Source organism: Nestor notabilis, unplaced genomic scaffold, assembly GCF_000696875.1.
Source record: "Nestor notabilis isolate BGI_N333 unplaced genomic scaffold, ASM69687v1 scaffold10016, whole genome shotgun sequence".
NCBI classification, from domain to species: Eukaryota; Metazoa; Chordata; class Aves; order Psittaciformes; family Psittacidae; genus Nestor; species Nestor notabilis.
This window is the reverse complement of record NW_009933315.1, coordinates 26,525-43,978: the sequence shown is the minus strand read 5'-3', so window position 1 is coordinate 43,978 and position 17,454 is coordinate 26,525. Positions and strand designations below refer to the sequence as shown.

The window sequence follows — 17,454 nt, the reverse complement described above, 5'->3', positions numbered from 1 at the left end:
GGGGTAGCGGCGCTGGGGCAGTGCGTAGGTTCCCTTCGCACGCTTTCCCCCCGTTATGTTCGCACGTCAGGACAGAAGGGGCTGGAAGGGGGCTGGAAAAGAAACAGCCAGGTATGTGGCTGGAAGTCACCCAGAGGAGCTGGTGTTCCATACGCCGTCGTTCTCTTGCTGCAGGGCTGTGAGCTCCTGCGTGGCGGCTGATGACACACGATACCGCAAGATGCTCTTCAGTGTCCTCATCAGCCCGGACCGAGTGCGTGATAGAGACGATCGTCCTGAGGGGGCACTCAGGGTTGATCTCAACCCAGTGAAGGACGCATGGATAGCAGAACTGGTGGAGGCATGGCAGTGCATAGCTGGCCTCTTCCTAGCTCTCCAGGCATATTGAACAGCAGTTGTCCAGCTTTGCAGCCATGCGCGCCATAGGCAGCGGTGGGCTGGGGGGAGCTGGAGCTGTCGAGCTGCTCCCTCTTACTGCCATTCAGCAGCAGGTATCACGCTAGAGATGAAGAGAGGCCACGGTCATTGGCTGGCACAGGAGGGTGGAAGAAATGCCCATGTCTCTCTAAAAGGGAAGTGCACCCAGCTCACCACCCCATAGTGAGGTTTCCCCACCCAGCTCATCTCTGCTGCTGCAAGCACAGCTCTGGGGTGCCCTGGCCGCCTGAACCTGGCAGGGCTGGGGAGGATCCTCTGACAGCTCTGCGGTCAGGCATGGGGAGCTGCACCGAACAGCTCCGGAGCACACCACCAGCACCAGGGCCTCATTCAGGGCTCCAAACTTCACCAGCTATTCAGCTGGAGTGAGGGCACAAGCAGTGTGGGTGAGACTCGGTGACTGAGTGCAGTGGGGGATGCACGATCACAAAACATTGCTTGGGGACACCAGAGCCCATCACATGGGATATCACAGCAGACGATTCGTGTGGCACTCCCCAATTAGCACTGCAACCCCAGCACATGCATCTGGGCTTACTGCAATGCCACTGATTACTCCATCCTTCTCTCTTTTGTGTTTGGCACAAATACTCCATGCCAATCACCAAGGTCTTGGTTGTGTCTTCTGAGACCACGTTAGGTCACTGTGGCCATGGTAGATGTCTCCAGGCACATCTGGTTCACTCGGCAACATCTTGTGCTTCCCTGGGTGCCTGCAGGGCAAAGTCCCATAGGTCCTTCCTGCACTCCAGCACTGCTGGCCAGCCATTTGGGCTCCCCTGCTGTGTCACAGGCAGCACTTGGCTTGCTCTGGTGGATCTTCTGTCTTCACCTCCTTCCCATCCAAACCACTCTATATTTCTATTATAAGTTCTTAATGCCAGTCTCTCAACCTTTAACTGTGATAGGAAAGAAAAATTTCCCACCTCATCTACCTGTAGCCAGTGTTTTAGATCCATGTTTGAGGGTCAGAGTCATAAAAAGGGAATTACATACGTTACCCTTTGAAGTCGTGTTTGTACTTCAGTTAACTATCTTTTTAAGGGTTAATCTAAGGCTAAGACCCTAACAAAAAGGGAAAATGCTTTGCTTTTGGCAACCCAGGTCTCCATCTTTCTCAAGGTTAAAACTTTTAAGCATTCAAGGGACAGGCTTGAAAGCATTACCCTGTTTATATAATTAATTCCTGCAGGAACAGACAGTAATCACAGAAGTTCCATAGTTCAGTATCAGCCTTGATCTTCTGCATAGCATCTCATAAACTACTTGCTTTCTACAAGAAGGAAAATAAAATACATTATTTGGTGGTCCAGCATGGGCAAGGATAACATTTTCTGTATTTCCCATACTATTTCCATCCTAAGGAAATGGAAAACAAAAGAAAAATTTCAAAGTATTTCTTTCATTAGAAACTTTATTACATTAACCTACAGGTATGTGAAGTGAAATAAATGGTAGTGAAGGGCAGAATGATGAACATCAGTCATCTTTGGAAAATAGATATATTTTCACAACAAAACACTTTTTTGTTACAGCTAAGAAAAAAAGCCAAGCATACTTGATAGGTTTTCTTTAAAAATACATTACAGTTCAATCATATCAAAGTGAAGTCTTGTGGGCTAAAAAACTGAACATAGAAGAGTTAGGTTCAGTGCTCTAGCACTAGTATGAATGCACCAAATTACATGATTTTCTGTACATTAATTAATAAGCATGCACCCATTTGTCTTTAGTAATTTTAACTACTATATGTATAGTCTTTAATATAAAGCATTTTTGTCAAAATTAGCTCTGTATTCTTTAGTCTGGACTTTAGACCTTCAGTTTAAGGATTATTATTTGGACACATACCTAATAAAAAATTCAACTGAAGTCACAGTACTTGAAAAATTCAGTATATTTTAAATAACATGTTTCCCGCTTTTATTTTATCCCAACTTCACTTTAGTATAAACTTGACTTTGCAGATTGTCTCAACAGAATGTATGAGTACAACAAAATCTTTCCCCTGTAAGATGCATGTACATCTCCAATTAAAATTAATGGGAGTTTCTGGGTACATCAAGGTAAGGACAAATTTTATGCGTAACAGTGTGTTGTGATTGATTAAAAATCTTTGATATAGTAAAAAGCTTTTACGTTCACAATGCTTCTAAATTACCAGATTAATATGCCTAAATTATTTAAAACCTAAAGTTTATACTCGCTACTTACTTTAAAACCAGCTATTAACTTTGTGCAGCATTGTGCACTTCATTAAACTGATAACAAGTTGTTAAGGGGTAGTTATCTCCATTTTCAATGCTGTTTCTCATTGTAATGTGAATATATAGAGGTGAGGCATCTCTTTCCATTACTGTCTGTGGTGAAGCCAATTCTCGCAGTAGATGGTGTTTGTTAAAATTATTGTATCCACGACAGTATAGTGTGCATGCTCAGAGATATTTAAGGTCTCTGAAGAGCATACTGCAGTACAAAAAGGGCTGTGTGTCAGTCATGAGGATTGAGTTGGGGTTATCTTAAATTGACAGCAGAGTATACACCCTAGCCATACAGGAGACAGCAGGATTGCTAATGCGAGTCCCATGCACTTTTTTTCCTTTGGAATGATACACTGCCACCATTTAACAAGAATACATTACCCCTACAGGCAGTCTGTTTTCTGAGTGTCTACCAACAATCATTCACTGAAGTAAATTCACGAGTCGTTTACTTGACCAGTATGTATTGTAAATCCTGCTCAGATATATACAGGCATTGCTTAATGCTGACTACACAGCAGGAGTTTTTACCCACAAATAGAAAGGCAGACTTTGGTAATGTGTATATTTAGAACATACAAAATAGGCAAAATTATCAGAAACTCATCTGTTTTCACGAATATTTGGCTGAATATATCACTTGAGGATATGTGACATACTGGAAATTTACAAACAATTGTAATTTATTCAGCTTTTCACTTTTTCATATAAAAAAGGAACTGTTTATATTATGAAGATTATCTGTGGTCTCCAAATTTTACACAGAGGAAGAAAATAAGTTTTTTGAGCTCACAATTGCTAAATACAGCATTTGCTATTCATGGTTTCAGAGAAGAAAGGTTTTATTTTAAAGTCCGTTTCATACGGTACAAACACGTGTATATACCAGTAGCTCTTACATGTTATCTATATGCACACAAACCAAATCAATACTTTTGCCTTACATAGGAATTAAATGGTAACTGGCTTTTGAAATATTGTAGTTAATTTCTGTACTTGCAAAATGCAAAGATAATCAAATTATTTATTCCAAAGATACATCAGAAATGCCCAGGGAATTGCAAAACAGCCAGTGCTCGTGGCCAGAAAGAACCAAGAATGTCACGGTGCACTTCATGCAGGCATATACATTCTCAGGCTTGGGCACATCCACAATGATGTCTTCAGTTGCAGATCTCTCATTTGTCACCACTTCAGTGACAACAACTAAAAGCAAACTGTATTTCCATTTCAGCTCTGGGGTTCCTTTTAAAAAAAACAAAAATAATAATCCGATTTTTTTTCCCAATTTTTCTTCCAGTTGATCCTCTGTTGCATTTAGTATTCCAAAGGCAACTGGTTGTGATTTTTTTAGGAATATATCAATGCTGTCACAATAGTGATAATTCTTTGTCTCAGACTGTATTACAGTCCAGATGTAACAGTAAAAATTGTTGTGGCACTCCCTGTACTAAGCTGGGCAGCACAAACACCAGACTCTTAACCTATTGACCGCCTTTCTTGTCGTTATTATCACAGGTCTCATGTGCCAACATGCGACCCCAACGCAGAAAGAGGACTAGTGCTTCCCATTATATGCCATATGATACAACCACTTGTGTCCTTTCCTCATCAGCTAGAAATATGCCAACCCCCAGGACAAGCTATTCACAAGAAGCTAGAGAGTTACCACCAGGGCAGAGTGGAAAAGCTTGCTGGGGTAATGTTACAACCATGTTTAGCAGGTAGCATCATTGATAACAGCAGCAGCTGAAAGTAATATTGCGACATCATTTTTAGGTTTCTAAAGATAACTTTCCACTGAAAGAGAAAGTCCAGCCTATATCAACCACTATTTTTTTTAGGATGATGTGTCTGGGCAACAGTTTTCTCTCAATAGATGAACACCTTGGCAAATTTAATTTCCACTGAATTGTGCACTTAAAAAAACAGACTCTTTTGAAGGGAGAGAAAGGAGCCTTTTGGAAAGATTGTCTCCATCCATATAGTCAACAGAATATACTAAACTTCACAGAGGGACTGTTTTTCACTTTTCTTCTGCATTCTTGTTATTATCCTCAATAAAAACACCTTGTTGGTTTGGGTTTTCCCCCAATTAATTCATTAAGTTAAACTACTATGCTAGCTACCTCTGTCAGAGATCAGTATGACATGAATTCTTACTCTAATCCTTTCCTCCTGCCCAGAGGTGTCTATAACCAGATAAAATAAAGGCCAGCTGGCAAAAATGCAAAAGAAATGGACACACGGTAGAATATTTTTACAATCTAGATCACTAAAAACAGACACGCAGCGTAAAAATGGAGACACAAGTTAATGAAGAATGGGAAGTACGTTATTAGCAATGCAAAAGACCAGCTTAAGCATGTGTTTCCCTACATCAACTATAAAAAAGAAAAGGTGCCTTTTGAGCAAATATGCACAGAGATTGCTTAGTTATTTCTAAGAAAAAAAATCAGAACACTTTACTATTTTTATTCTATATTACAGTCATTATTACTACCTGTTTATAAAATGTAAACCTTTCCTTGCAGTTAAGATTTACAGCAGTCATCACCTTTGTCCACTCCTTACATAATCAGTCCATGGTGACAAAAATAAACTGATTTAAGTTACATATTTATGAAGTAATAACTGATATGTTATAGATTATTTGTTGTGTATGGTAGAAACAGTGGTCAGGACTGCAATATACGAACAGTAGCAAAAGATTCGTTGAAGACTGGTGCTGCAGTACCAAGAGATCTTGAAGCATGTAATATTGGTGTATGCAATGATTTTATCTGCAAAACTATTCAAGCATGGTATGCCCGCCACCAGTAATGGACAAAAAAGTGTAATGGTGGATTTCCCAAACAACTGCAGAATTGTGGTTACTTATCCCCATCAGATCTTGTCTCTTAATATGTCTTGACTAACGATCAGAATGGAAGGCAAAATTTGGCAAGGCAGTTTTTTCTTCTACATAACTAGTGAATCAGATCACCTAAATGAAGTGGTATTTGGTAAATTGCAGTGTCCTGGGAGTATTTCTACTCTGAAATGTGACAAACATGAAGTCTATATAAAGTTGTTGAAAGAGGTTGTTATCAAAACTGATCTGCAAACTAATATTTTTAAGCCAGTATATTTCAGTATAAATGTGTTGCATTCCTGTTTCTATAAAATTTACTGCCATGAAAAAAAGAATGATCAGGATCCCCAGTGTGTGGCTTTTGTCCATCTGTCACTTTTATACACAATACAAACCTCATGTTGAGATTCTGCTTAATGTACAGCAGTTGTCTGCTGGACAGATTAGGAGGCAAATATGATGGTAAACTAGAGGAAGGAGCACAACCATGCCACTTTGCCCCTTCAGAGTCCCACTGTGCTACACATCAGCTTTTGGGGTCATTCACTGCTGACCCCTTTCGTAGAGGATTTGGGGCTATCTCGAACTGGTAGCAAGTCATAATGACATGGAATATGGCTGTTTTTTGGAAGATCATAAGGATCCTGGTTGAAACGTCCACTGCTGCTGAATGCTCCCTGGACAACACTCACCGTAGGTTCTGTGATAAAAGAGAGCACATACTTTTAATACCAGAAGTGGCAAAGAGAAGGCAAACACTGTATTTCATTTCAGTTCACATTAAAAAATATCCTCTCCTTTCTGCAACAATATAGAGATTCCTTGTCATGCTTAATCCTGAAATACAGGTGTAAAAACAAAGGTTGATGTTCAGGGGTTTGGGCTTTAAAGTAAGATACACCTTTGGGCTTGCAACAGGGCCCTGCCATGAGTATATTTACTGACAGAAGCAAGTGGACCAGCATCTGTCCTTTGTGTGTGGACAAACTAAAAAAACAAACAAACAAACAAACAAATCAAAAAACCAAGAAAACCAAACAAAACCCTCCCAAAAAAACCCACTAACTTTTATTCAAGATTTTATAAAAATCCTTAGAAACACCGTTAGGATTACTACTGTTCCACGCGACCCCAAAGTTTTCTGTAACTATACTAAAACAATAGCTAGATCGGGCCCATATCAGTGAAATACTACGCCTGTGGGTGAAGATGCTGTTTTTATTGTCCAAGGGGAGGACACACATCTTTGCTATTCCTCCCATAAACTTAACCCGGCTGTATTCAGTACTTGACAGCCTAATCTAGAGTTGAATTATACTGCAATCAAATGCTAAGCTTATTTTATGCTTTTGTTTAAAGAAAGGCTTTCAAACCAGGGAAATTCAGAGCTACTTCTAGAACAGAGCTGAAGGTATTTCAAACCCTGTTCTTGTGAATCATACTGCTTATCTCAAAAGAATGAGACTGTTGTTACAGCTTTTGAGCAGAAAACAGAATCTGAATGCATCATCTTTTTTCTTTTTTTTTTTTCAATGATTTTTCATGTGTTCTGTTTAAACTCATTCACAGAATAAAAATCCTGTGTTCTTTGTTCTTAACCTTCCAACATCTAGAAGTAGATTTTGTACTTACCAACTTCATAAACATTCTTGTTGGCTGAAGCAGCGCCAGCGATCTCAGCATATGGGGAGTCCCTGCGTGCTGGTGACTTCATTTCAACATATCCACATTCTGAACTTTTTGGTACAAGAGCTGGTGGGTCTTTTATAGTAGCATACGGGTTCTCAGAACTACTTAATGAGCAATTACTTAAATTGTATTCTGAGTTCTTCACTAGATCTGCAAAAAGAAAAACATACTGTTCTCTCAAGTATGCTGCATACTATGGACATTGCTGCTAACCAGGGCATTCTTTAATTCTGAGTTCAAAAAAGTCACTCAGAAAAGACTATTTAAGTGGAAACCAGTCATAACACTTCAAAATTGTTATACAGCAAAGTACCTCTACTGCTGTGCTCTTTTATGGGCTTGCTCTTGCCAGCAGGAAATTTCTTTTACAAGGTCTGAGAACCTTCAGTTCTCGTTAAAATAGTAGCCAGAATTAACTACACGAAATGTGTAGAATCAGTTTTTAATAGGAACTTCAGACTACTTTTTGCCTTTCTAATTGCTAAACTCAGGACACTATTAAATTAAGTGATCTAAGACTGTTCCCAATAGCAATGTCTGGGTAAATGATAAGGTGAAGTTAAGGATGGCCAGTTTGATCTTAGGAACCTGAACGTGCACAAGCCCATGGGACTTGATGAAATCCATCCGTGGATCCTGAGGGAGCTGGACGATGAAGTTGCTCAGCCACTGTTCATCACATGTGAAAAATCATGGCAGTCAAGGTGAAGTTCCCGACAACTGGACAAATGGAAATGTAACCCCCATTTTCAAGAAGGGCAAAATGGAAGACGCAGGGAACTACAGACCAGTCATTCTCACCTCTATGCCTGGCAGGATCATAAAGCAGATTCTCCTGGAAACCATTTTAGGGCACATGAAAGACAATAAGGTGGTTGGTGACAGGCAAATCCTGCCTGACCAATTTGATGGCCTTCTATGATGAGGCTATGAAACTGATGGATAGGGGCAAAGCAGTTACATTGTCTACCTGGACTTGTGCAAAGCATTCCAAACTGTCGTGCACAACATCCTTGTCTCTAAATTGGAGAGACATCAATTTGATGGATGGACCACTCAGTGGATAAAGAACAGGCTGGATGGCCACACGCAGAGAGTTATGGTAAATGGCTCAATGTCCAGTTGGAAAACAGTAACAAGTGGTGTCCCTCAGGGATTGGTGTTGAGACCTGTCTTGTTCAACATCTTTGTCAGTGACATGGACAATGGAATTGAGTGCGCCCTCAGCAAGTTTGCCGACGACACCAAGCTGTGTGGCTCGGTTGATACCCTGGAGGGAAGGGATGCCATCCAGAGGGACCTAGACATGCTTGTGAAGTGGCCAATGCCAATCTCATGAAGTTTAACCAAGACAAGTGCAAGCTCCTACACCTGGGTCGGGGCAATCCCGGGCACAGCCACCCGTTGGGTGGAGAAGAGATTCAGAGCAGCCCTGTGGAGAAGGACTTGGGGGTGTTGATTGATGAGAAACTGAACATGAGCCGGCTTCAGCATGTGCTCACAGCCCAGAAAGCTGTGTCCTGAGCTGCATCAAAAGAAGTATGACCAGCAGGTCAAAGGAGGTGATCCTGCCCCTCTACTCCGCTCTCATGAGACCTCACTTGGAGTATTGTGTGCAAGTCTGGTGTGCTCAGCATAAGAAGGACAAGGAGCTGTTGGAGCAAGTCCAGAGGAGGGCCACGAGGATGATCAGGGGGCTGGAGCACCTCCCATATGAAGACAAGCTGAGAAAGTTGGGGCTGTTCAGCCTGGAGAAGAGAAGACTGAGTGGGGACCTCACAGCAGCCTTCCAATATCTGAAGGGGGTCTACTAGGATGCTGGGGAGGGGCTTTTCATTATGAACTGTAGGGATAGGACAAGGGGTAATGGGTTTAAACTTAAACAGGAGAAGTTTAGGTTAGATATAAGGAAGAAGTTCTTTTCTGTGAGGGTGGTAAGGCACTTGAGCAGGTTGTCTAAATAAATGCTTCATCCCTGGCAGTGTTCAAGGCCGGGCTGGACAGAGCCTTGGGCGACATGGTTTAGTGTGGGGTATCCCTGCCTATGGCAGGGGGGTTGGAACTCCATGATTCTATGATTTCATGAGAATTTAAGTATGAGGCCACACTGAAAGAGTAACCAGCTTCTTAAAAGTGTCTGTAAGGTACACACAGGGGAAGTGAAAAGAAAACAATAGGTGGCTTGTTATTTCAGGATTCAACTGAAGAACAGATAACTGTAGTTTAAGAGAACATGTGTTTTCTTATGCTGGGAAGAGATTTTGTGGTGTCTGTGTTCCTTTGTTTTCTGTGTTGTTCTGTGATACGCTGTGTTATTTAAGCTTTAGAGCTGAGGCTTTCTCAGCTTGTCCCTGACTCTGAATATGCAGCATGAAGCCAACTCTGGTGAACCTGTCAGTGGGTAGGTGCTTAACTTTTTGACTGCTTTAATATATTTTTAATTGGGCTTCTCTTAATCATAAAATCATAGAATTGTTTAGGTTGGAAAAGACCTTTAAGTTCATCGAGTGTTAACTCAGCACTGCCAAGTCCATCACTAAACAGTATCTTTAAGCATCGCATCTACACATCTTTTAAGTACCTCCAGGGATGGTGATCCCACCACTTCCCTGGGCAGCCTGTTCCAATGCCTGATCACCCTCCCTGAGAAGAAATTTTACCCAACATCCAATCTAAACCTCCCCTGGTGCAGCTTGGGGGTGTTTCCTCTTGTCCTATTGCTTGTTACTTGAGAGAAGAGACCTACCCCACCTCACTACATCCTCTTTTCAGGTAGTCGTAGCGTCAAGGTTCCCCCTGAGTCTTCTCTTCTCCACACTAAACACCCCCAGGTCCCTCAGCCGCTCCTCATCAGACTTGTTCTCCAGGCCCTTCACCAGCTTTGTTGCCCTTTTCTGGGCCCACTCCAGCACCTCAATGTCTCTTTCGTAGTGAGGAGCTGAGAACTCAGAACTGAGCACAGGATTTGAGGTGCAGCCTCACCAGTGCCCAGTACAGGGGGATGATCACTGCCCTGGCCCTGCTGGACACACTATTGCTGATACAGGCCAGGATGCCGTTGGCCGCCTTGGCTGCCTGGGCACAAGCTGCTCATGTTCAGCTCCGTCAATCAGCACCCCCAGGGCTTTTTTTGCCGGGCACCTTTACAGCCACTCTTCCCCAAGCCTGTAGCATTGTATGGGGTTGTTGTGACCCAAATCCAGGAAATGTCGGTTATAATAAGCCATTCCTTCAGCTCAGGTGTCCAGTATTATACACAAGGTGACAAACCAGCTGCTCTTTGTCTACATATTTTGTCTCACTATTCATATTAACACTTAGCTACACTTTTTTCATTTTCTGGATATCCACGCAATTCTAGTCACCCTTGGCATACCTTAATCATGTAACAAAAATAGTGAAACACACCAGTATGGTTCATTATGAAGTCTTACAAGAAAACCAGGTAATTTAAAAGATAAAAATACCATCATTACCCTGAATTTCTGAAGCTTTTAATTCCTCTCTATTCATTTTTTCATACCCTTTCCAAAGGCCTGCAGTGAATGTGATGAAGCCCTGCAGGCTTGCAGTCATGCAGTCCTACCATACCAGTTGCAAGAGGAATTGTATCTCCTTTAAAGCTCTTTATCAGAGGTAGCATGCATCCTTACCCGGCTCACTAGGCTGAATTCAAGGACCATCCGTGTTCTGCTGTCTATTTAAAATAGAGCCATTTTTGACTCAGCCATTAGAGAAACATTTGGTGTATGTGACACATAGGGGACTTTAAAAGGCTTGGCTTGTTGTTTTGTTTTTTGATTGTTTTTTGGGGGGGCGGGATTTTATTTTACTTTATTCAAACCTTCCCATCAAAAGAAAAAAAAAAAATTAAAAAAATAATGCATTGATTAAGTGTCTAGGAATAATTTAGTCCAAAATTATTTTATATTCTCTTCACACAGAAACCAAAGATAACTTAGAAAAGTAAACTGAATGTCTACATCATTCACGAAAATGTATCAGAAAAATCACCTCACCTTTCAGGGACTTTCCCAAATATCCCCTATCAAGTCCAAAAGCACCTAAGAAAAACAACACAAACAGAGTAGTTTTAAAATCAGAGAAAAGTGATTAGGTAACAACTTCTAAAGCTTTTTAAATTGCCTTGGGACTGATTTCTGCCTCAGCAGAATAATTCTTTTATGAGCCCTGTGAAACTGCCCTCTATAGGGGTACAGAAGCATTGTTACTACTTGCTTGCACGCTTTCAAACAGTAGTTTTCTGAACAGGGAAAGTGGTTAAGGCCATAAGGCACCATTGAATAAACTAGTTCAACCTCATGTATGCCACAGGCCATTAGGTTTCCCCAGTTACTCTTGTATGAACCTAATTTTTTAGCTAGGTTGTATTGTGGTACTATGCTAGAAGCCTTACAAAAGCCTAAAATAATTTTATCTATACAATAGCTCTATAGAAAAATTTATAGATTCCAAGAATGAAATCATATTACTTGAGGAGACCTAAACCAATTAATTTTATTCCTGCCCCATCTTTATTTACTAGATTTCATGTCAGCTATTCTGTTGTTTTTACTGAGACTAATGCCCAAGTCACTGGCCTAGAGTTACCCAAGTAATCCCATTTTACCTTCTAGAAAACAAACATAGTATCACCATTCATCCAGTACTCTAGAATCTCTGTGTTACTCAAGTTCTACTGCAGTGGGTTAGCCACAGCCACTATAGGAGTCTTAAGTGCTAGTACAAATGCTGCAAGAAAGTGTAAAGTTCACACTGAGCATTGTAACTGAAAACCTTTTCTAAAAGATCCCTGACTTGAGGTTAGACCAAGACTGGCAAAGAGCGGAGAAAAAAATAATGTTGCATACTGTTTTTCTGATTCCTAGACTCTGATACTGACAACGACCAGTAGTAAAGGTAAATTAAATGAGCTACATTGTATGGGCACTGAAAGTTCCTTTGAAGATTTCACTGGTCAGAGATACAGTCAGAGCAATCCAGCCTTTTTGGAATGCATGAAATTGGGAGAGGAGGAAAAGACAGCAAAAGATAGCATAAGGCAGAATACTGCAACTGTCATTTCTTGGGAACTGTTCTTCCTAAGGACAGTGCTCTGTCCTTAGCAAACAGGCTTAGCTGGGAAGATGCTCCTAGAATTTACATCTGAAGCAGCTCAGATGATGAGAAACTACTTTAAAAAAAGCACTGATTCCATTTGGTGAGGATTAAAAAAAAAAGGATATATGCAACCACTAATTTATTTAATAATATGTAATTTTTGTACAATGTAAAAGTTGTACAAAAAGCAGATCCTTATTGTGCAATACCCATTATTTTATGGAAATAATTAATAAGCAAATCTTTTTATTTTGCACATCTTGTCTCCACTGGGTGTCAGACTGATTTGCTGTGCCTGATTCACTGTTCCTCAAAAGGAGTTACTTTTTGTATCTAAGGATGCTGCCTTAACGGAAAGTCAAATCCATGACCCTGAACCTCACACACAGTCTTACAAGCCTAGTATTACACTAAGTGGAGAACCAGGAAAACATCACTGTTTTTCAATCCATCCCAAACACAGTAAGTAACATTCATATTCTCCTTACTGGTTTTTTTTGTTCTTACCAAGCTCATTGAGGTAGCCACCATGTTTCCAGTCTGCTGGCAGTGTCCCTGTGTAGTCCATGATGTTGCCTCGTTTTCCAGGTTCCACATTTTTAAGGTTCACAAACAGCTGGCTGTTTTTTGCCTGTATCAAAGACAGACATGTAATAGAAACTAAAGTTGCTTAATTTCCAGGTGATAATCAGGGAAAGTAAAACTAAACAGGAAACATTAGGGAAGCAAACCAAAGGTTCATTTACACAGAAAGATCCAGATTTTTATGCTTTACCTTTGCCAGGGTCAGCCTGTCCATGTTGTTGACATGAGGTGGGGTGGTGCATTGAGTTAGAGTATGATAACTAGGGTTAGAGAAATAGTGACTGTTTGCATTTCCACCACTACCATGAGGAATGGTTTCTGAAACAGAAAAGAAAGAAAAATTAACAAGTAAAAATAACATGCCATTTCTTTCTCAGAGTATGTTTTTGACAGTACTGTACTGATTTCAGAATCTGATTTAGTTTCTTGTAAAAAAAAAAGTTTAAAAATCTTGCATCCATTTGAAGAAATTAGAGATAGTAACTGACTAGTCATTGCCTGAAGTTTCATGTACCATCCCAACTCACATGCACTTTCATACGTTGAAAACTCCTGTTTCAGGAGCATTGCTCGTTCTTTTAATTCGTTTTAAACTTGAGCTACTCTGCTATCTGCCTCTCTGCAGAATCTTGCCACAGCTAATGTAAAATCCTGATTTTCTACAGCTGTAACGGTCTTTCTGTATTCAAGCTGTTGGGAGTAGAAAATATTTTTTGCCATACTTCTCAATGCTGTTTAAAAATAGTCAAAGAGGAATAGAAATGTCCATACTTCCACTTTTTAATGCAGAAAAAACAGTTGAGGGTTCAAAATATTACACAATACAGCAAGGTGTATGGTCACTTGTTCCTTACAGTTAACGTATATTACCAGGTTAAGCCACGTTCATAGTTTCAAAAGCAGAGATACAAGACTATGATGCAGAACAAAATAAGCAGCTACAGATGCTGGCACAGACTCATTCTGACCTCAAGTGAACTGTCTGTGATAGCTGAAAGGTAAGCACACAAGTCTACCATTGCATTCCACTGGTCCCGTGTGCCAGTTCGCCTGCACTGCTGTCAGTGTGGTCTGAGGGGCTTCTCTCCTGTGAAAGGCAGTTGAGAGCAGTGTCTCAGTCTTCCTCTTCCTAAAGAGGGAAACTCCCCCCTGCCTCTGTTTCCAGGAAAGCTTCCGAGGCAGAACTGTAGACATCCTTTTTGAAATCAAGTATATTCCTGCTCACAGCAGCCCTTGCTAATGCAAAATGTGAAACATGCACAATTAAGCCCCATTAGGGGCACACAGATGGACCATTTCAGAGCTCAGCTAAAAAAGCACAAGATCAAGAGACAGAGAGAAAACCCTGCTCTAAATATCACTTACCTGAAATGGTATAATCTGCATTGATGACCCGCATAGCAGGGGTATAGGTCACTGCAGGCATATTTGTTTCTTTTCCTTTCTGCTTTTGTCTGTAAATTATGAACAGCACTAGCAGGAAAAGCACAACCAGGACAAGAATAATGATGCCTGCTATAGCCCCTATCTGGTAAGAATCAGCAGGGATGGCAGTACTGGTACGGCTTAAACTGTTCAAGTTTCCCACTATAATTACACCAGCTGAAATACAAGAAGAAATGAAAATATGTGGCATAAATTCAGAGGCTTATGTGTCAGAAGCAGAAGACAGTATTTCACTTCTAAACCCTTTTGCTAATTTAACTGCATTTAATAATGCCAAAATAGAACTATGTCAGAAACCAATACGAAGACAATCCTAGCCTTAAGGAAAAGCATTCATTTTCTTCATTGAAACAGATGTTTTCATGGAGTTGAAAAAGTAAGAACACTTGCTAGGCAAAAGCAGAGAGCAGGTAAAGCACATGCTCTATCAGCAGCTTTGTACAGCACAGCACTGTAATACATTTTATGAAATCTACGCTTGAATGCTTTGCTCCAACAAACTATCACTGAGGCATCTAATACTTAAAAAAATCTACAGAACATGTATAATTTAATAGAATGGACTATTTAAACACACAAGCCTTATCAGGTTAATTTAATGAATGATACGGATATGGCATTTAATGTGTTAATCCAAGTTTTATATAAAACAATTACAATAATTTTATTCCATCAAGGTTTTACCTTGATCACACCTGGCCCCTTTCCAGCCTGGGCTGCAGTAACACGTTCCTGTGATGTGGTCACAAGTTGAGTTGTTCAGACAGTCACATATCTGCCGGCATCCATACCCATACGTGCCTTGAGGGCATTCTGCACAAAATTGTGCAAATAAACATCAGACATAGTACTTCTTAAATATTTTGGTATTACAGATCTACAGCACCTTACACGCTGTCATTTATTTCTAACCTCATACGGTTTTGTACATGGCCAGCAGATGGCAATGTGTTATTAGTAGTACACCTAAAAAGATGTTCTTAAGAGGTCCTCTCTGTATAGGTGTGCATGCATGGGAAAATAGATTGTATTCAGAAATGATTTTCTTTTACATGTAATGTTGCTGTCGCAGAAACAATGCAATTAAGAAAGAAAACAAAATAAAATAAAATAAAATAAAACAAAACAACAACAAAATTTTACCCCTGCCCCAAACAAACAAATGTAAACCGCAAGATTTAAAAGGTTGAAGACTCTTTAAGCTGACAACAAAGTGCCAGTTTTACACCAGAACGTCAAGTCTAACAAGTTACTCAGATCCCTTTTTGAAATATCACATAATCATATGAGTGGAGCCAGATATCTGGCTGGTGTTATGTCATATGACAGATGTGCTGATGTGGTGAAAGAGCAACATACTTTGGTACTACAATGTATACACTGAGAAACAACCTACAGGAGAAAAACGGCAAATTATGAAAAATAAGCTCATTGGAAGAGTTTTACATTATTTTTTTCTCGTGCAGAATGACTTCAATATAATACTTAGTTACTGATCAAAGTGTCTTCTACATCATGTAATCAGCATGATAGAGAATTATCCTACACTGATAAAAATTATTTCTTCTATACTACTACCTCTGTTAGTGTGTGGCTTGTTGCATTACTGTAGTGCTGATGGTTTGAGGAATTTGTGGTATTTCTTCACCTTCTGAGGTTCAATTTTCTGAAATCTCTCAGGAGTTTGTAACTATATTAATTTGGTTTTTATCTTTAAAAGAATCTAACTAATCTTTTATGTATTTCTAATTTAGAATAATTTACAAGACAATGTAACACAGTGGGTGCCAGATAAATATTCTTACTGTCTTGGTAAATCTAGACTCAATTGAAATTTCATGCCTATATACCTTCTCCTTCTCTTGGGTATACTCGTATATATAACATATATAATATATAAATTACATATTTATATATAATACAAAACAATGTTATAAGTACTGAGGACAATGGCTAGGCAAAACCCATCACACTATAATGTATTTTGGCATTTTGAAATCTGAATTGGAATGAAAAGTCCGTTTTTAAAACTTTAATGCAAATTCAGAAATTCAGAAATGTTTAGTTTAATAGCATTAAGTCATTATCAAATTATATTATAAGGTATAAAATCTATAAAACTTAATTATAAAGCTAGATTTGCTGAAGTATTCAAAATTACTTTTTATAACATAGCAGGTTGAATGGACTGCTTTGAACTGCAGTATAATGCATGAAGTGTGGGAGCACCACTCTGTAGCATTAGCAAAAGTAGGGCCAACAGCCTGATTATTCTTCTAATATTGTACCACGCTGTAACACCATTGATGTCAGTGGCGTTATTCATGTTTTTCCTGGGTAAAGAATCACACACATATGAAAACAAAATGCCATCTATTATGCTTTTATCATCAAATTGTTCTATAAAACAACATTGTAAAGATTAATTTTATCCTCTAGGATTGATGTACTTCTTTACTTCTCTACTAGTTTTCATTGTGGTTTATGCTAATGACAATTACTTGGATTCATTTGTTACATGACAGAGTTGTTGGGGGTTTTTTAGCATTATGTCCAAAGCAACTACGCTGCAGTACAAATGCCTCTTACACGTAGCTATAAATTGAAAGAAACAGCCATTCCAATCATAATCAGTCTTAATAACTAATTCTGCAGGCTTTTATCTGTTTGGCAAAAGCTTAGGCTCAACTCCTGAGGCTCTTTCCCCATGAAAATTCCCACTGAACTGAAGAGGTTGTATCACAACACCTGCCAAAACAACACAGGGTCAGCTCAGGGTTTAATATTTGCTATCATGCCTGGACAATTCCCATCCCTACTCACTCTGCTCACAATGCTTCCCCATGAACCCTGTGCGGCAGGTGCACTGCCCACTGATGTGGTCACAGTCAGCTCCGTTCTGACACTGGCATATCAGTGCACAGTCCTTCCCATAAAACCCTAGAGGACATCCTGCAATACAAGAAGGGGTAGGGGAAAAGGAGTGAAACAACTGCTCTGGAAATAAAATGCAAATATCCTGGTTAAGTATGTTACTGAGAAGTCATACCTACAGCCCCG

At 39.9% G+C, this 17,454-nt stretch overlaps 1 protein-coding gene across 1 annotated transcript in view; it reads right to left on the bottom strand.

Annotated features, from left to right (window-relative positions):
* Positions 1-6,092: 6,092 nt before the first annotated feature.
* The window catches only part of MEGF10 (multiple EGF-like-domains 10), a 35,140-nt gene continuing 23,778 nt past the window's right edge, over positions 6,093-17,454 (bottom strand). Inside the window, exons 10-17 of the mRNA XM_010016821.1 lie at positions 17,218-17,346; positions 15,079-15,207; positions 14,314-14,550; positions 13,139-13,266; positions 12,871-12,994; positions 11,262-11,306; positions 7,186-7,392; positions 6,093-6,253 (exon numbers count right to left, since the gene is read on the bottom strand). Coding sequence (XP_010015123.1) covers positions 6,093-6,253; positions 7,186-7,392; positions 11,262-11,306; positions 12,871-12,994; positions 13,139-13,266; positions 14,314-14,550; positions 15,079-15,207; positions 17,218-17,346 — 1,160 coding nt within the window. The remainder of the gene's footprint in view (positions 6,254-7,185; positions 7,393-11,261; positions 11,307-12,870; positions 12,995-13,138; positions 13,267-14,313; positions 14,551-15,078; positions 15,208-17,217; positions 17,347-17,454) is intronic.